Source organism: Oreochromis niloticus, linkage group LG16 (genome assembly GCF_001858045.2).
Source record: "Oreochromis niloticus isolate F11D_XX linkage group LG16, O_niloticus_UMD_NMBU, whole genome shotgun sequence".
Classification (NCBI taxonomy): Eukaryota; Metazoa; Chordata; class Actinopteri; order Cichliformes; family Cichlidae; genus Oreochromis; species Oreochromis niloticus.
In genome coordinates, this window is record NC_031987.2 from 3,382,391 (window position 1) to 3,403,178 (window position 20,788).

Consider the following 20,788-nt stretch of genomic DNA (forward strand, 5'->3'; position numbering starts at 1 on the left):
TCAATGTGAGTTCACCAATTTAACTGATATTAAGTTCAGTTCAATTCAATTTTATTTACATGGCACCGAATCACAAACCCAACAACCCCATCAGACGACCCCCTATAAGTAACCAATTGGTGAAAGTGGGAAGGAAAAACTCCCTTTTAAGGGAGGGGCGGCCATGTGCTGCGACCGGTTTGGGATGAGGGTAGGAGGAGATAAAACTGTGCAAGGTAATAACTAAAGATTAAATGTGGCGTTGTCTAAGGAAATTAGAAAGAAAAGCGTCTGGACTTCTTTGAGTTGCTTGAAGACGTTTCACCTCTCATCCGAGAAGCTTCTTCAGTTCTAGGGTAAAATGGTGGAGAGTCCCAGATTTAAACCCCGTGGGAGTTTCCCCCCAAGGAGGGACAAAGGACCCCCTGATGATCCTCTACCTAATCACATGAGCCAAGGTGTGAAAGCGGGTGTGGGTCACAATCAGCCAGGGTTTTGGGTAAGCTCATTGTGAAACCTAGACCCATCCTATCATGTGATTTCCTGAGGTCAGATGGCCCAGGATGTGAGTGGCCGTTAAGGCGTCTGGGAAGGGATCTCAAAACTGGATTATAGATGGCAGACAGTTGGTGTCGTAAGCCACGCCTCTATTCAAAGATGGTCGTTCACAGTGGACATAGATGGCTTCTTTCACTCCTCTTTCAAACCATCTGTCCTCTCTGTCCAAAATGTGAACATTGGCATCCTCGAAAGAGTGACCTTTGTCCTTTAGATGCCCTTTAGTGTCCTTTAGATGGGGCGATCGTGGGCTCAAGAGTTGAGAGTTCGCCTTGTAATCGGAAGGTTACCGGTTCGAGCCCCGGCTCGGACAGTCTCGGTCGTTGTGTCCTTGGGCAAGACACTTCACCCGTTGCCTACTGGTGGTGGTCAGAGGGCCCGGTGGCGCCAGTGTCCGGCAGCCTCGCCTCTGTCAGTGCGCCCCAGGGTGGCTGTGGCTACAACATAGCTTGCCATCACCAGTGTGTAAATGTGCGTGTGAATGGGTGAATGACTGGATATGTAAAGCGCTTTGGGGTCCTTAGGGACTAGAAAAGCGCTATATAAATACAGGCCATTTACCATTTAGATGCAGGTGGACTGCCGAGTCTTGTCCCGTGGAGGTGGCTCTTCTATGTTGTGCCATGCGCTTGTGAAGTGGCTGTTTGGTCTCTCCAATGTAGAGGTCTGGGCATTCCTCGCTGCACTGTACAGCATACACCACGTTGTTAAGTTTGTGTTTTGGGGTTTTGTCTTTCGGGTGAACCAGTTTTTGTCTGAGTGTGTTGCTGGGTCTGAAATGCACTGGGATGTCGTGCTTGGAGAAAACTCTCCTGAGTTTCTCTGATACACCGGCTACATAGGGGATATGATATTATATGATATGATATACCTTTATTAGTCCCACAAGGGGAAATTTCATAAGGCTGCCGACCTATTGCACGCAATGGCGGCGCCATCTTACCCTCCGACCATACATAAATTACACAAAAACATCACATGGGGAAGACAGGTCAGAGAGGTATAACAATGGAAAATGCACCACATGAGGAAAGATAAGGAGAAAAATGTCTGTTGTTGCGTCTGTCTTTCTTATCCTCCCTCGCTGGTGTCTGATCTTCTTTTCTGTGCATCTTTGCTGACTTTATAAACGCCCAATTAGGATAGCCACATGTTTTAAGTGCTTCCTTTACATGTGTGTGTTCCTTCTTTTTTATGTGTAAACACATAAAAAATCATAAACAAAATTACAGAGCAAAGTAAATATCTGCAAAAATTATGACGTGAACCTTTAACTTAATTAGAAAATGATTGTCATTCGTCTTCATCCTCTCTCGTGGACTCCAGAGTATTTCATTAAGATGTGTGGTTGATGTTTTGAACCATTAGGAAGAAAAAAAAGCAAACTTCCTCTGCTCAGCACTTGAGTAGCTCACAAGGGAAAGAACACAATGCTGCCTCCACTTGTGTTACAGCCTGATTAACTGAGCTGTCATTAATATTTAACGATATTCACAGGACTGCTTTTCTCATGCCTAGATCACATGCAGCTGCATGTGACGCAAGACGTCAAGGCAGGAGGTGAAGCTGTGGGCCTCAAACACAACGCCGCAGCGAATAAGGACAAATCAGCTCCTGTTAAGTCTCTGCATCCTAACAACTCGTTTTCTGTTTATATATTTATTTTCAGCGCATACCTGCTTACTCGTGTTGTGAAATGCTACCCTGACGCTGTGCTGCAACCACACCGTGTGACTAAAACATAACATCCTGAGCACACTTTCACTTTCTTGCAGTCTCTTCTGACACTTTCTTTTGTCTGATCACACTGCACCACCTCACTTCTTTGGCTCGTCAGTGAGGAGCAAAAATAGTCAAGTGGTGCTGACTGATAAAAGATGGTGTGAGGCTGCCTAGAGAGGCTGTCCTATAATTATGCTGCAGATGGAGAGTTTCTGACAGCCAAGCAAATACACAGATAAAACACTCCATGGCTTCTGATAAAAAAAAAAAAGAGTTCCCTGACGCATCAACAGCGAGGCGAGGTGTGGCGGAGAGGTACTTTTACAAACCCAAGGAGCTGTTCAGCATCACTGTGGAGAGTCGTCTGGTTTGCAGTGTTTGACAACAGTGGAATCAAACTCATTCAAATATTAAAGGTGTGTGCCTAAACGTCAGTTTGCCTCAGCTGGAAAATAAAGTACCTCTTACTCTGCGTCAGCCCTGCAGCATTGTTAAAACAATTTCTCCTGAGCCGCGGATCAATAGTGCACTGTTGCTGCAGTGAGGTAGGATATCTTCTGTGGCTTCATCTTTAAAATGGCATCAGGAAACTTTACATATCGGCACAAAGCAGTGCCTGTAAGTAATCCAGAAACAGCACCTTGACCAGAAAGATAAACCTGAGCCGTTAGTGCACTCACAATACTTCACCTCTCTCTCTGCACAGATTTTTAGACTTCATACATCCTTAAAAAATTTGAGTAAGACTTATTCTTATTTCTTACTTCCTGATTTGAGCCGAAAAATATGTTTAAAATTAACTTCAACAAACTCTATTTGCCATTAGCGGATAGAGTCCCATTAGCCACATCAAACCCAGGAGGCAGCGTGGTTGTAAAACCTGACTGCCTGTCACAAACTGCAGATGGAATATGAGGATTAATGTAGCATGAAACCTAAACAGAAGCCTGTTCAGCGTGACTAAAAGGCTGGGATGGACAGGATTACCTTGACAACACTGGAAACGGGTTCAAAAGGTTAAACCTCATTACAAAATGCCACCATTTGTAGATGAGGAGATTGCAGTGAGTTACACAAAAGGCATGTTTGACCAATCAAATTTATCTAATTACTTAATCTAGTTTTTTTTTCTTTTTTGTGATTCACTAAATGTTTCCACAAACAAATGTCTGCATTAAAAGGAATTGAATGAGAGTGAGAAGTTCATTTCTCTGTGTCTGTTTTCATAACTGATTTAGCTCAGAGCCAGCTGACGACTGAAGTAGTTTAATACACCGTGCATGACCACATGGTATCCACTGAACATCAAGGGTTTGTAGCAGAGCACAAGGGTGCACATACAAAAAGACACGCACGCACTTTTGTTCAAAGGACTCGTACATAAAGTTACACAACCAAACCAAACACCACGACCATTTATAAGTCTTACATCTGAATTTAGAGAAAATTAAAGATCCGATATGTCACATCAAATATCTAGTGCCATCTATCTGTAGCCATCTGTAACAAAACCCAAGTATGTTATCAGTGTACACCCACTTGCCACTTCATGAAGTATGGCAGCAGTTCAATATGCTTAGGCATACAGATATGTTCAAGATGACAAGCAGAAGTTCAAAGTATCAAAGTGAGGAAGAAAGATGATTTGAATGTGGCATAGTTGCTGGTGCTAAACGGGCTGGTCTGAATATTTCAGAAACTGTCATGGTCCTGGGTCATGCGACCCAGTGTTTTGAGTTTTAGTTTATTTGGATGTTTATTGTTTGTTTAGGTTCATTAACTTATTCCAGCTCATTTGTAATTATATTACCCTTGTGTTTAGTCTCTCTTGCCCTTCATGTGTGTTATGTCTGTGTGTCTTATGTTGTCAAGTTCTTGTAGTTATTTCTGCCATCTTCCCCTGTACTCAGTCTCCCTGGTTCTGTGTCTACGTGTCAAGTTTCATGTCTATGCAGTTATGTTAAGTTCATGCCATGTTTCATTTCCATGTCTATGTCTGCGTGTTTCCTGTTTTATTTTGGAAGAGTCTGGTGTTCTTTGTTCATTGTAGTTAGTGTTACTCTCCCCTGTATTGTCATTATGTTCCATTCTAGTCAGCTGTGTTCTCATGTGTCTCCATTTCCCCTGATCGCCTCATGTGTGTATTTAGTCCTCAGTCTTGCTGTGCTCAGTGTCGCGTCGTCTGTGTTCCCACCCTCCATGTTCTTGCAGCCAGTCTGTACAATCATCACCATGGTTTTCTGAGTCTCCTTAGTTTATCAGTATCTGTTTCCCAGTTTAGTTTAGGTTCAGTTTAGTCACGCTGTTTCTGCTTTGTTGTGAGACCTGTCTTCAGCCACAATAAAGGCTCGGTTTCAGTTTAAGTTTGCTCCGGTCTGCTCACTTGTGTTCGCACCTGGGTCCACCACACACACCACCGCACGGTCTGCCTCTTCAGACCGTGACAGAAACTACATAAAACCCCCATAAAACTCTTGTGTTTATGGAGAAATGTCTGAAAATGTGTCCAGTGAGCAGCAGTTCTCTGAGCAAAAATCCCTCGCTGAAGTCGGAGGCCATGAGATAATAGCCAGACTGCTTCAGGTTGAGGGCAAAGTAACTCACAAAATCACAGATGCGACTTCTGATAGCTTGCTTCAGCTCACCAGAATAAGGTAGAGCATTGGAAATAGGAAGGTGATCAGGCTGGTGATCATTGTGTAATGGTTTGGGGGATAGGTTTTGGTATCGACTCAGCAGCATTTAAATGCCACAAACTGCCAAAGTATTGCTGCTGACCATATCTGTCCCCTCGTGACCTTAGTGTACCCATCTTTCAGGATAAAACTCAAATGATCTCAACTGTGTCGTGACAATACATTCACTGTACTGAAATGACCTCTGCAGTCAGCAGATGTCAATTCAACAGAGCACTTTTGGGATGTGGATAAACTGGAGATTCACATCATGGATGTGAAGCCAACAAATCTGCTGTGTGATGCTTTCAGGTCAGCGTGAGCCCAAGTCTCTGAGGAGTTTCCAGCACCTTGTTGAATCAGTGCCATGAATAGTCCTGAAAGCAAAAAGGGACTAGACTTCCTGGGTGTTCCAGTGAGGACAGCACACAAACAGAAACACTACTGCAGGTTTTGCACTGATTTACTAATAGATGTAGTAAAATTACCAAGGCTCATAAAGGAGAAAAATGTTTAAAAACTGCTGTTCTGGTTGGAGGGGAAACATTAGGACTGTGATTTATACCTCTGACATTATTCTCAGCCTAGTAGAGAGTTCATAAATGGCTTTGGAATTACAGAAAGGCCTGAGTACAAATACATACACCGCCCACAGTGTGATACATACAGATTTATGCACATGTAACTAAACGTCCAGTCAATAATGATTAAGAATCGACTTTGATCATTAAAATGATCAAATCTTTGGCATTAGTGTGAGCATTTCAGGACAAGAGAGATTAAGGTAAAAGTAAGAGATCTTTATTATCACTATTTAAGATTCTACTGCTTTAAGACATGTATTAATAACCTCAGCCTACATCATGCGGTGTCATGTTGGGATGTCACACCTATATGTGCGCGCTTATGTACAGTGGGCCTAATTGGTCTGCAGACGCTTGGTGTTGAAGAGGAGGAGGGGAAATGGGATTGAAGCATCTGGTGTGAGAAACTGCTGATAACAACCTCAGTGCTGCAGTCTAGGATCTTCAAAGAGTGCAGATAGCAGGGGATCTGTATATTGTGACAGTGTGGTGTAATAATGCGGTATCCCTGCACTGTGTTATGATAGTTTTCATTATAAAGAGAAAGATGGTAGCTTACAAGTGCATCTCACTCTTAAAGCCTTGTGCATTAACCTTTAAAGTCAAAGATGTGTGTTTTTTATAGAAAAAACACACAATAATAAAAAAAAATCTGTAACTGTAATGAAGAGCAGTTAAAGAAACTGCAATAAAAGTGATAAGAAATAAAGAATATTACTGATATTTTAGTAAAAACCGACTCGCTGGAATATTTTTAAATGGTGTATTTATATTTGCTATTAATGCCGCCACTTTCTTTGTTTACATCATTGGAGTCTCTCGTTTGTGTTTCTGTCTCACTGCTCAGTTCAAGCTGTTTAAGTTTGCACAGTAACCCGTTCAAACCAGTGCAAACAAACCAAACAGAGCTCACACGAGCCGCAGTAAACCCCAGAGATCCCACTCGTGATTAGTGAAGACTTACCATTGGCCATGGCCAGCAGCTATCGAGGACAAAGGACTAGTTTTCTGTGTGGCTGTCGTGATTTACAGAAACAGACATTGTTTAAAAGCTAATAAAAAGCCAAATGATTGTCAGATAAAAGCTGATTGTCTTCAGCTTGTATTTTAACAAACATGTTTCCTCATTTGCTCTTTATGAAGATGGGAAACAACCAAAGTCTGTGCAAGCTTGATTACTCAAGAGTTCAGACTAATAATGGACTCCAAAAAGCTTCTGTCTGTATGGAGATTTACAGCTAGATTATGCTATTTATTTATAATGTTTAGTCCAGATTATATGATCTGCAGTTTTAACAATTATAAGAATAAGTTGTTATGAATCTGAATCTTTAATGAATCTCATAAGTCACAAACACTGCAGGGGCCACGGAGTGATGCGTCACCCAATAGAAGCTATGCAGGACAGCCGCCGTAGCACCCCTGTAACCTTACTCTATCCCTGAGAAATCAAAGTACCCTCGTCCCCATTCTGCCAACAGTAAGATACAGCAACCCGCTGAATGCAGAGAATCCTACACAGAGCAGCTCCATTCATAGTATAATTGATAGTGAATGGTTAAGAGTCTCAGCACATGCCATCAAATTATGATGCGCAAAGAGAGCATTATCCTTCTCACAACACAACACACAGACACGGCGAATAATGGGATGCTTGACATTTAACAAGATTAGCATTTCAGCTAATCTGTGGCCTTAGCCCAATTCACTACTCTCCATTGTTTTACTATTGTCTGATAATCAGAAGCACCTGAGGAATGACGAGTGTAATCACTAAATACTGCACAGATACGGAGGAACTGAAAGCATTATCTGTGGAAAGGAGTATCTGTGATTTGACCTGATATGTTTATAATTTACACGGTTATAAAAAAATGTTTAGAAAACAGTAATTTGAGGCAAATTACACACCTCAAAGTCCAAGTACATCAATCAGCCTGAAAAGCCATCTTTTAACATAATAACAAGCTTTCATTCCAGCATTTGGCTCATAAGTAGGCTGGAAGGCTGAAGGCTCAGAGAGTTTAGATTTAGCCCTAAAAGTGGAGACTGGAGGGGAAAAACTCAACGATCACTGAAATGGCTCTTTTGAAATTACATATTGAATCTGTAAAAGTTTTACGAGTTACACAAAAAAACAGACTGAACGAATGGAGCTCAAACACAGATGCAGAACGCAACACCTGCAATCTGTTCACATTCAAATAATGCTTTCATTCGCACCTTTGGGCCAGCAGAGGCAAAGGTTTCATAATTATTTAAGTAAAGACCTTGTATGATCACGGTGAATAAAATAGATTAGTTCCAGCAGAAGTAGAATATACGGCACTTGAACACCCAGAACACCAATATAAATAAAAAATAACTTGATGGGTGAGTTTAAAGCCTTCTTAGATAAACATATACACACACACGTGCAAATATGTGCACAGAGGTGTACTAACAGGAACATTTCTTAGTTCTCTGTCTGCGCAATACAAAATTCATGATCTGAATGAGCCCACAGATGGCTGACAATTTCATACCCTGACATGCTTTTTCTGAACATTATGTTCATCTGTGCATGCTTTTCATTGTGCAAGTCCAGCAAGTCTTGAAGCGGCAAAAGTTATTCTTTCAGGACTGAAAGCTGGGATAACAAACAAGGAATTTTTCAGTATTTATTCAGAGCCTAAAAAGACAGCAGTGAGGATTACACAGTCCATAGAAATTGTCCTGCCGTGGCATGTGTGGCATAAAATTTCTGACACATTTAGCACTGACAGACAGAAATCGATGACTGGATGTGGCTGACGCTACAATGACACACAATGACCATTTGGACCAGGAGATTAAGCCTCATCCAATTACTAAACTCATCCAGTAATCACATAAACAATACACATCTGGAGGGCTACATAAAAATAGAAACTCCTACCAAGTCAGAGCATGTACGATAATGGGAGCGAAGCCAAAACAAGCAACAGCAACGAAAACACCAATAGAAACAGACTGCAACTGGGAGTGAAGGTAAAACAAATGAATAAATGATTGTGTTTTCTACCCTGAGGCTCCGTGGCGACAGGGGTGGGGTCGAGTTTTCAAGTAAGGTGGAGGCAGAATAAAGGAAATAGAACATGGAGAGTGGAAGCTTCTGAAGAAGGAAGGTCTGGGTGGAGAGGAAGAGAGGAGGAAAAGTGGGAGGTGATGAGGGAGTAAAGTGCAGAGAGGGTAAAACTGGAGCAAGAGAAGGAGGGAGGAGGGAGAGAGATGTATATTAGCACGCCTGTTTCTGCAGTGACTGCCAGGATGTGATAAATGTCCTGCAGATAGCAAACAGATATCGTACAACTCAACACAAACGTCACTTTGTACAGGCTCTGCTGTCTGTGAGTTACACTTTCATTCATTTATTCTTTATGATGGTAACATGAGATCTATAATAATAGTAAGGTAGTAATGAAGGCGTCAAAGACATGAAACTCATAAGGTTATGACTGAATCCTTACAGGTAATACTCCAGCGTAAGTGTTGAAAAGCACAACATAAATAACTACAATCCGGTGACCGACCACAGTTACACATTTCTGCCTTAGCTACAAACGTGGATTCATATCGATCACCGCCTGTTCAAATGGCTGCGTAATTCACATCACTCTATGAAAGGTGCTTCGAGTCATATTTATTTACAAGGCTGTCATTATTCTTTGTTTATTTTAGTGTAAATAAATTTTATTAAAAGACCAAAGCCGTCAGGAGCTCGGTCTGTGACCCAGCATTTTGAGTTTAGTTTATATTTTTGATTTCTTATGTTATATTGGAAATATGTAAAGTTATTGTGCTATTTTTTAGGTAGGGTTGCGTTGTGTTTAGTCTAAGTTTCATCTGTGCCCCTGTATTTGTGAGTCTTTTCCTTTCTTCTGTGTCAGTCTGTCATGTGTTTCATGTCTACGTTTCTCCAGGTTTCCTGTTTTATTTTGAAAGTCTTGTGTTTCCATGTTCATTGTGTTTAGTTTTACTTCCCTTGTGGCATCATGTTTATTTGTGTCAGCTGTGTCTCCCCAGGTGTTTCCACTTCCCCCATTACACTCCTCTGTATTTAAGTCTTCTGTCTCCTTCTGTTCTTTGTCGGGTTGTCTGTTTGTCTTTATGTCACAGAGTTTCTGTCATGATCCTGGGTCATTTTGACCCAGCGTTTTGTGTTTCCTTGAAGTTCATTTTGTGCCTTGTGTTTATTCTGATTTTGTATTAGTTTAGGGTTGAACCTGGAGTTTAGTGTTTTATCAGCTCTACCTGTGTCTGCCCTCGATGCTCTGTTCATGTCCCCGTGTTTGTGTTGTAAAACAGTCTGTGTGTTTCCTGTTTTACTTTGAAGGCTCGTGTTCTGGATTTCCTGTTCTATTCTGAAGGTCTGTGGCTGTGTCCAAATTCAGGGGAAGGATGCTCATAAGGACACTACCTACCTACATCACAAGGTAGTGTCCTTAGACGGACGGGTAGTCAGGAAGTGAGCGGCTTGGACAGCCCCCTTTTTTTTCTCCATAGAAACTTTATTGAACAAACAATGAGTATCCAACATAACAGATGGGCTGTGAACAGCCTCCTAGCCTTCAACTCCACCCTTACTTGCGTGTTTTCCCCGGTCGCTAGCGCCACAGCGCGAAAACTTTAAAATGGACCCAGAAATGTCGCTCCGTTGTTTGGACAATTTTATTTCTCGAGGAGCTAGAAAAACCTTATCGTCGCCGCCCGCACGTTTTGTACCTTAGGCTCATCAGAGACAATCATATCCAGGTAAAATAATTTCCTATAATCTACACGCATTTAGGAATTACTTAGCTAATTACACGGATAATTGAAATATTGCCGGCGCTGTGCCAAAAAAGTGTTCGCCTGCCAAAACTGATTTCCGGTTTTTGCCCTAAACTGATTGCTCGTATTTAACCTGCTATGAATAACTTGTTGGTCTATAATACGTGAAACATGTCAAATGTGTCCCTCATTAGTGATATCAAGTCACTTGCCACCAGCAACATTCCTGTAACAAGGTAGAAGCTGCAATCAGTTTTGGCAGTGACTTTTATATATCCTTTATTCATCCAGTGAATAACACACATACGTACTTTGTATTCTTTAAAGTTATCTCATGTCTTCTGGCCTGCAAGGGGGTGACTTTCCCCTGCAGGCCCATCTTCTCCAGAATTGTCCTGATCACACACAACAAATAAGAGAAGAAAGGAAACCATGGCAACTATGTTAATCCCTAAGCCCAAAGGTTTTCACAGCAGAACACCAGAGGAACACCGTCTGGACATCACAGGTTCTGTACAGCAGCGGTCCGTGAGTCGTTTGGTACCGGGCCACAGAGTTAAGGCTCCGGTGTGAAATTTATGGTTTTCAGGGGTTTTATCGTTAACTCGGTTTCCCTGAGTCTTTCCCTTGTTGTAGTTGTGTGTCTTATTTTGAAAGAAATATTTACACGTTACCATAGCGACCAGAGAGCATTAAGCGGCAGAGAGGAGGATGTTACTGTCAATATTGGCGCATTTTCAGGAGGACGCTGCTAATAAAGTTACACAGTTACACAGTACATTCACGTTTATTATTATATTTACAAAATACCACAGTTTTTGTCTTGGTCGGATCATTTTATGTGGTTGTATTTATCCGCGATACCTTAAAGGCCGCTCCGTGTCTGACATAAACCGGTCTGTGGCTCAAAAAGGTCGGGGACCGCTGCTGTACAGCATGAGGGTTAATAGGACCGCACTCATATGAATATGATGTGTACATTGATTTATTCTTGTACATCCACGCCGTAGCGGCCCAATTCTTCACCCCAGTGAAGAGGTGATCGTTTTCTCCTCGTTTTAATAAATTAAGCCGTTTGGTCTTTGTTCCCCACAACATATCACCAATTCTAAAAAATCAAAATTAGCTGTATGTAAGCGGCAATACATGATAAATCGCGGGACCCCCGATACAAGCTGGTTTACGGTTATTTTAAAGAAAAGAAACATGTCTATGCAGATGCCCAAAGCTTAACAAAACGACCGCTATAACAATTTAACTTTTGTACAACCAGATTTTCATATACTTACATTTGAAAGTGTTTTCCTCTCCTGCTTCGACCACCATCGTTATCAGAAACAAATCTCCTCTATGACCCGCAATGAATCCTGGGATATAGTAGGACATGAAGGATACATCGGACCATCCTTAGAATTCAGGGCAAAGTAGGACGCATTTGTCGCCACATTTTGAGTACTCTTTGAATTCGGACACCCTTCGTCGCGTCGCCGTGACGTCATTGCCTCCAAATATGGCATCGAAGCATCCTTCCTCTGAATTCGGACACAGCTAAGCCTCAAATTCGCAGAAAAGTAGGACGCATTTGTCGCCACATTTTGAGTGCTCTTTGAATTCGGACAGTCCTCGTCGTGTCGCTGTGACGTCATTGCATCCAAATATAGCATTTTAAGCATCCTTCCCCTGAATTCGGACACAGCCTGTGTCTGTTGTCATTGTGTTCGGCTTGTGTCCTCCAGTCATCGTGTGTATTAGGATCAGTTGTTCTTCCCTCCTATGTGTGATTACCCGATTACCTTGTGTATGTATATTTAGTGGGTGTCGGTCTGTGCTCGTTGTCGGCTCGTCTGCGTTTCTCTGTGTTTCTTGGCGTCCTATTCGTTGGTCAGTGTCTCTCTGCCTTTCACCCCGTTTCCCGAGGATTTCAAGTTTGCTCTTTAGTTTTTCCCAGTTTAGGTTTCCGTTAGTATTTCTCATGCTTCGTTGCCTGTTTGTGCCACTGCCACTTGTAAATAAACGTCACACTCTTCATCAGTCAGCTGCCTGCATTTTGGGTCCTTTTCATTCCACAACACGACTGCTGCCCCAGCCGTGACAGTTTCTGCTTCCTACTGTTCGGGTTCATGCTCATACTCATGTTTGGATTATTTCACAGTTACGTTTGTTCCCGTTCAGTTTCACGTTCTTGTCGCTCATCATAGTTTTCACAGTCTAATTTTCCCAGTTGAGGTTTTCGTTTTCGTTTTCACTCCATAAAAACACCGGCGTTCCCCATCCGTGACAAAAGTCTTATTTTTTTCTTACACATATGTACTGGACACCACAGTGTTGTAAAATTTGCTTAAAAAGGAGAACATTTGTTAGGGAGAATCTAAAGCTATAGATTTAACACATATTGTTGTGGTTCTGGTTACCCAGCGTTTATCTTTTAGATCATTTATATTCTCTGATTTTAGTGGTTTTTCATGGTTTTGTCTTTTGTATTTCTAGCTCTCTTAGTTATTCTTTAGTATTTTGGTAGTTTCTAGCCCTTTGGTTTTGTTACTGTGCCTCCCTTGTGTCCCTCGTGTTACGTCTAGTTATCCTGGTTTCTGTGTTCGTGTATTTCCTGTTTTACTTTGACAGTGCCGTGTCCTATGTTAGAGTATTCTGCTTCCTCCCTGTCTCGTGTGTGTCATTAGTCCCAGCTGTGTTTCCCTCCTGGTCCTCGTTACCCTCTTGTGTATTTAGTCCTCTGTCTTCCTCTGTCTGTAGGTTTGTCTGCCTTTCTCCCGCCGTGTTTCCATGTTTCAGGTTTCTTCTTTTCAGACGTGACACATACTGAGAGTTTTCTTGAATATAAAGGCTGTATTCATGGGAATTTTTAAAAAAGATCGTTCTCCTCTAGGTCTTCTGGTTTTATGAAGGTCTTTCAAAGATTTTCTATGAACATTAGCTGCTTGTTCGCTCATTTTCAGTCCAGTCCTCGTACTTGTACCTGACCATTTTCAGAATCGTGTTTGTTTTAGTTCGTTAAGCCCCTTAATACTGACCTATGAATCATTCAAGCATAAAAATGCACCATAAACCAAAGCTCTGTCTACACATAACAAAATAGCTCATTTTAAATGGTATCCTCGGGCGCTTCGCTACAAACAGCTTGTTTCAAAAAAACTGAATTTATGAAGATGATAAATGCTAATGCTAACAGTGTGAGAGGCATCAAACTGTATGTTTTAACCAACAAGGTGAAACTAAGGGAAAAATCTGCAATATAAACCCTTTAAAGACAAAAAAAAACATTTATACTGTAAACTATTATCTCCAATAAACAAGTTACACACCAGAACGTGTTTGTGATACCTGTATTCAGTCAAGAGAGCATTATTTAATCGAGTATTGCACTGAATGAGTTTATGAAGTCAAAGAAAATGGGCCTGAGTAGAGACGAGCGGAGTTTAATCTGTGACAGCAGTCTGGCAGGTCAAACAGGGGTGTCGTTGTGCCTTCAGCACATGTCAGAGATTACAAGTTTGTGCAGAGGTTGTGTTACAGAGCTACGTTTTTCTGCATGCTGGGTTTCAGCTACTTCTGTCTCCAGCCACGCAGTCGTGGCACACATAGATATCCATAAAGTGCTGGATTATTTATAACTATGTTGGGCTTTTGCTTTATGTATCTGGGTTAAATCACAGTAATTACGCCCCGACTGCATGAAGAGAAAGAAGGAAAAGTAAACAAGAAGCACAGAGGAAGACAGAAGAGTGAAGGAGAAGCTGCTGAAGTCAAATCTATTTATTTCTTTTTCCTGCTGTCTTACTCTTACTCTGCTATATTTATAATTTCACAGTATTTTAGTAACATTCTTCCTCTTTTATGTCCTCTACTTCACATCCTGTCACTACCGCACCACCACATTTCCCTCTTTCTTCTTCCGTCTTTCTAAATCTTGCTTTGGCATCTTCTCAATCTCAGCTTTATTCCCCTCGGCCATCCTCCTGCTTTAACCCTCTTTTACTCATTTCTACCACAATCTTCTTCTTGCTCAAAAATTAAATGGTTGTTGGCAACAGCCCTGATTGATCTCGTGGCTGCCTATTAGTGTGGAGGCCTATAGCCTGCTCCTAGATGTCCTAGAGGCACTCTGAAAATCATTCCTGTTGGTGTGCAGTCAGTCCCTACTCTGAGCGTGGAACAGCTTCTCAGTGCCTGGCAAGCACCATAAAATGTACCATAAGGCAGAACTTGAAGGAAAGGTGTGTGTTACAGTCACGCATGATGCAAAAACACCTGACTTTTATATGTAAGCCTGCAGTTCTTGCCTCCAGTCATAACAACACATCAACATAATTCTCAGACCACAAAACTAAAAACTAAATAGTACTTTTTCATACATTGTGCATCCATTTTCAATGAATACAACAAAATTAAGACTGGAGTAGAACTGGTTTGATGCTCTGTGCATCATGTGAATACTGTACTAAACTGCATCTAATATTATGTAAAGACTTACATTCGATGTCTCATATTTTTACATATTAGTCGTGTATATTTATGTAGAGTGAAAAAAAATGAAAGTTGAAGGAGGATGACAGGAACTACTGTGAAAATTGTTTATTTTTTTCAATAGTTATCTGTTTTATCTGTCTATTTATTTTATTTTAAAAAGAAATTTTCATTGATTTCATCATCCTGAATATGAATATCAAAATACTTGCCAAGATTACCAAGATATGAAGGAAATGTTGTCGTCATCTTCTAGTTTCCTGTGTTTCTCAGTCACAGAGTTCATATAATTACCTGCTCACACTCTGCTGGACAGCTTAAAGCACAGAAATGTTCCTGCTCCTTTCTCTTCAGGTGTGGTCTGTGCTTTCTCTCTGAGTCTGATATGTCTGATAAAGCCTCAAAGACTTGTACCACTTTCACAGGTGAATACCTAACCACAAAAGGCAGCTTCTCAAGAGAGGTTGCAAGCTCACCCAGAGCAGCCAATCATGACCGAGACATTCGAGAGTCAATACAATTGAAAGTAAAGCAGAAGAGGCTTGCAGTGAACCCTTCTCCTTTCTAAATGTTAAAGTGCTGCTAAAGGTCACGGAAGGATAGAGGATCATTGCAGATTTCCAGGGAGAGAGCTGAAGACAGAGAAGAAGAGGAAAAGGAAAACTAGAAGGGCAAAAGCTAAAAGGCAAAAACAGGATCCAAAAACTGAGTTTTGTTTAAACATGTCCATTTGAGAAAAACTATAAGCTATATCTATGACAGTAGCTATTTTGATTTTGATAGACTCAAACTATATTTTGCCTTTGCCAGCAAATCACAGAGAAAGAAATAATGAGTAAGGAGGGAGATATATGCTGAGAAAACCCATAAAGAGGAAATACGTTGACAAGATGTAAAACATAAAAAATGGAAGATGGTGGGCCTGAAAGTGAGAGAAACTAGGGCACAAGCAGGAGGAAACGACACGCTGGTATTCTTTAAAGTTGAGCCATCGCAACCACTAAATCCCCGGCACTGCCTGCCAGGACTCATCACGCCCAGTCCTGCCTCGTCCCCTGGTGCCATCGTACCTTCCAGAGCTTCATTCCTCCATATCCATCTGCCTCTCTTCCCTCTACTGCAGGTGGCAGGAGAGGAGACGGAGGAAGCAATGCATCCATATTTTCTGACCAAGTTCCCCTGACTCGTCTTCTCAGGGCTGCGTTTAGGAGACGTGGAAAGAAGCGCATCTACACATCTGGGTACCTTCTGCTCTCTTGTTCTTGCTTTTTTCTCTCTCTCAGTTTAGAAGTTCATATTTTAGTGGGTCATCCTGTTCTTCTGCTGAAGTCTCTGTTCTCTGTGTGCTGAGAGTCAAACAAAACACACACACACACCATTCTACATTTTGCCTCTTTCTCCTCTTTCTCCTCATTCATCCCTGCACTTCCCTCTGTGAGCTGTATTAATTCATGCCAGCATTGACAATAGAATATTTCTTTTTTCTCATCTTGGTCTACTTTTGCACATACAGGTTGTAATTTTTTTTTTTAATGGACTGAATCCTGATTCCTGTGGGGCTGAAGAAGAAGTGCTACTTATATCCAGATTTCATCAGCTAATTAAAAATGTGTTTTAATTATGAGTTGATATCTGTATTATATTATTATAATATTCTTTTAAATATGGGTGGCAATTTTAGGGACAATCTGTGTGCAATGTTAATTGCCCCTTGGGGATAAATAAAGTCTTTCTGATTCTGATTCAATAATCGATTTAGCATGTTTTGAGGAGCTGTGCTAAAGCACCAACAACAGCACAAACAAGAGCAAAAATAACCCGTACTACTGGATGTTGCATAAAAGACAGACCACACCGTCCCCCTCCCCTGCCACCTCCTTCACCTCTTTGGGGATGATACCTGCTGGCCATAACATGAATATTCTCTCCAGCGTCTTGTGGGTGTGTCTTCAGGTCTCCTTCATGTTATCTGGAAACCAATCTCACACTATCTTTAAAGTGAGCCCAAAAATTCTTTAGAGGAGACTTTGTTTGCTAAATGGATCATTATCCATAGCTAAGGACCGAAGCACAGTTTTACCAGTAAATCAACAGCTTTGCCTTTGGGCTTCACTGTTTTAGCTAATCACTGCAGACCCTGCACTGGCCCAACTGTTAGTTACCAACGTAGTTCATCCAACACTCATGAGCAAGAATGCAAAATACTGCTGCTTATTCAGTTGAGACACCAGCTCAGTGGACGAGCCAGCCTCGACCAAAGTGGAGGCGCTAGTTCTCCTCCCTACTGCAAACCCCATCATCATGCTTGGAAAATGAGCTTGTGCTTCATCAGTATTTAATTGAAAAGACAAAAGGCTTGAAAAGGTTGGGACACATCACAAGTTGAATCTTAGCAGAATGAAAAAGCAACGTCCCCTTTGTCACTGCAGACTGCGCCCTCACATATCCTGTAAGTCATAAGACAAGAAACTGTGTTGAAACTGTTGCACGCAATGTGAAGAACTTCTTTTTGTTCAAATTAGATGAAGTGAGTTTTAACTGCCGAGTGTGAGTTAATTAAATAGTTAAAGAGGCATGAAGCCAGTGAAATAATTATTACAGCTCTCAGACTATATTTACTTCCATGTTAGACATTATATCGCTTACAAAGGCTTCGAGGATAAACCTGAATTTTGAAAAAGTAAACTTCTGTCAGACATTATTACATGATTTGATGCTGACAAATTAGTTTTAAGCCGTGTAATTCAGAGATTATGAAATTACTACAAGTGCAGCAGAAACAGACCTAACCTCTGCAGTCTAGCTATGATGAAGAAACTGCTTACATCGAGCTTGCAGAATAAGTCTATTTATGCCGAATCCTCACTTCTGTTTTTGTAAACAAAAAGGTTTATAGTGATAAATTACAGCACTGTGCAAAAAGTCTCAAGCAACCCTCATTTCTTTATATTTTGCTTCAAAACAGCCAGACTTTCTATGGACATTGGCTCCATGAGCGAACATCTCATTTTCATTTCAGAGAAATGGTTTGTTTGTTTGTCTCTTAAACACATTTAACACTGACTTATGAATCATGAAGCATAAAAAAGACAACAACAGACAACAACAGCTCAGATGCTTGTATGGTGATCAAAGCCTTTAGCTAAAAATTAAAGCAGTTTCACAGCAACTCCTGATGTTTTCTTTGGAGCAGTAATGTGTTCAGTGCTCCGTCACTTGGAGTGTGGTGTTATATACAATAGCTATGAATTTCTCCAACACAGCAGCTGACAGAACACATCTGGTGAATTAATATCAGTCTTTGTTGAACCAAACACACAGCGCCAAACCAGAATTTCTGAATTTAAAAAAAGGATAAATTGCTACAAAACACCAGCAACAAACAGCAAAATGTAGCTTCTGAAATCGATTTCTGAGATTCAATCATTTTCTTTTCCCAACGGCACCTTTATCACGTCAGCATAGGTATCAGACACGCGCTCTATGTGGTCATACGCTCCAAACATGTGTGATCTGTTCATGTAAATTTCAAAACAGTAGCAGATGAAATGTGCTGGGCTTCAATTTGCTTCACTTTTATAACTGGGAAAGCTTTCAGAAATGCTATGAATATACCGTTTAAGTGCTTTAACTACGGAATCAGTGTTCATTCATCGGCACATTTTTTATGGCTTGGTATGTTAGTCAAATCGTTTCTCCTTTGTGTATGGTTTGGTTAAATCCAAAGTGCTAAATGGGATCTTTGTCATGAATTAAACCAGAAAAAAAACCTTTTTAACATTATACAACTAAGTATTTCAATCCTGAGTCTTTTCCAACTCCTTATGAAAGGGTTTTTTTTTACTTTAATGTGAGTTTTGACAGTAAAGTGAGAAATAAACAGCTCTATAGCTGCTAAATATGGCCAAAAAATAGCAAAGTCTCACTGAAAGCTGCCACAGCCAGAATAAGAGTGACGACGATGGAGAGCCAAGACACCCAGAGCGCCTTCTTCCTGTAGTTCTGTGCTTCATGGGGCTTCAGGCGCATGCTGCTCTCCAGGAGACCTGCAGTCAGACACATAAACTCTGTTACAAGGACAACTCTCTCTTTTTTTGTCTCTGGTTTGCAAGGTTCATTTAATGAAACACTTTACTGTGTGATCAGAGGTAAAGTAGGTGGCAATCTGAGTTATTAATACACTTAAAAAGGAGTTCAACTCTCTTTAACCCGGAGTAATTAATTTAGTCTACTGAAAAAACGGTTAAAGGCAATCATGTGTCCCACAGAGAAAAAGTGTTAAGATGAAATCTTGAAGATACAGAAAGATATTCTAATATAGTTTAATTCAACACTTTGCACAAATAACTGGACTGGGGGTGTTTAGTACAGACAGCTCGGTTTACTGTGATCAGTACTTAGAGAAAAAAGAATAAAACAGAGCAGCTACAGCACAGTATGCTGGATTTTTCCAGAAAACTACCCGCTTTGTTTCAGGTACACTTTCAAAAAGGTGTCCGGTGGGAAAAACTCCTGGGACCACTGATGTGCCCTACTTTTCCAGTGCATCCTTGTATAAGAAGAATCTCAGATTTCCTTCAGTCTGAAGGAAGGTCACTGTGAAGATCCATTTAAAAAGTTTCAGTGCAACACCATTTATAATGACTCAACTCCAAAAGGCCGGCAGACGTCTTCATGGGTAATTATTATTGTCTCATCACCTTCCAAGAGAGCATTAGATGTTCATGGAATAATCTGGAAACACAGTTCATACCAAATGGTTTCATTTGAGCCTCAACAGCACCCGTATCACTCCGCCACCAGCACTCACAAATTCAAAGCGTATGGACGCAGTAAAGTAGCTCCTTACTTTTAGTGTTAATATCATTGTTATTGTGTTATTGTAAATAACTAAAACTAAATCAAAACTAAATTTAGACATGAATACAACAACTACAGTTGTGAAAAAAATGTAAACTTACTGAGACAATTTTCTTAATTTGGAAAACTAACTAAACTAAAATATTATAGCGGTATTTGCTAGCTTTAGTATTTATTAGTTTCATAGAAATGGAATAAATAATTCAGGTATTTTAAATAAATCAGACTGTGATATTTTACAGCTTTATTGGAGTGATTTATCAGGCAGCCCACAGACTACAGAGATGTGGTGTTAAAGAAAAAGAGAATAACTCTTGGTCAAGACATTCACATGAATCTCAGGCCTGCTGTGGTGTGAGACTTCCTCGCCTGAAGTCACAGACTAAACAGCCCAGTTTCTGGACTGCCTGAAGCGTTTTCATTGTCATGAAATGTGAGGATGGCTCTGCAGAGTCATGCATTATTTATAAGTCTGAACTTTTACATCCAAAAGTGATTGTAAGGCTTTTGTCTTTTTTCTTTTTCCTTTTTTTTCCTGAAATGTGTCCTGGGGTCTGTCGCAGTCGTCACAAAAACAAGTTGAGAATAGAAATTAATAAAGGGAAAAACGAGACTCTGTTAACCTCTGAACTCCCTGAGCCAAATGTTTGGAATGCAACTTGAAATCAGCTTTTGAGATTTGCTTTAAAATCTTCATTAAATGATAGTTTATGCATAATTTGTTCATATTCTCAGTTATTACTGAAAGCACAGGTTTTTGTTTGTTTTTTACAGTGGGGCACTGTGCCATGCTCGTCATGAGATATTAAGAAAAATGTATATTTTTCCCACGCAGTAACACAGCTCTGTGTTTAGCCTTTATTGGAGCTGAGCCTTTATTCTTCTGGTCAACTCCAATCTAAAGGTTACAGGGGTTACAAGCTCAAAACTCCCTTTAAATGGCAACACAGAACTGCGTCACAGAGGAGGGAAAATCTGCTGATAAAAAGCTGACAAGTCATAAGATCGTTTCATAAAGTGAAAGTGGTTTTACTAAAGGACACGCCTGATGGCTGAACTTGTCTTCAGTGGTGCCAAATTAGAGAAAGAGGAGAGCTATGTTGGGGCTCAAAGATAAAAAATCATCTTTGAAAGAAT

At 40.7% G+C, this 20,788-nt stretch overlaps 1 protein-coding gene across 1 annotated transcript in view; it reads right to left on the reverse strand.

Annotated features, from left to right (window-relative positions):
- The window catches only part of tmem163a (transmembrane protein 163a), a 70,902-nt gene that overhangs the window by 44,901 nt on the left and 5,213 nt on the right, over nt 1–20,788 (reverse strand). Inside the window, exon 2 of the mRNA XM_013270261.3 lies at nt 18,718–18,837. Coding sequence (XP_013125715.1) covers nt 18,718–18,837 — 120 coding nt within the window. The remainder of the gene's footprint in view (nt 1–18,717; nt 18,838–20,788) is intronic.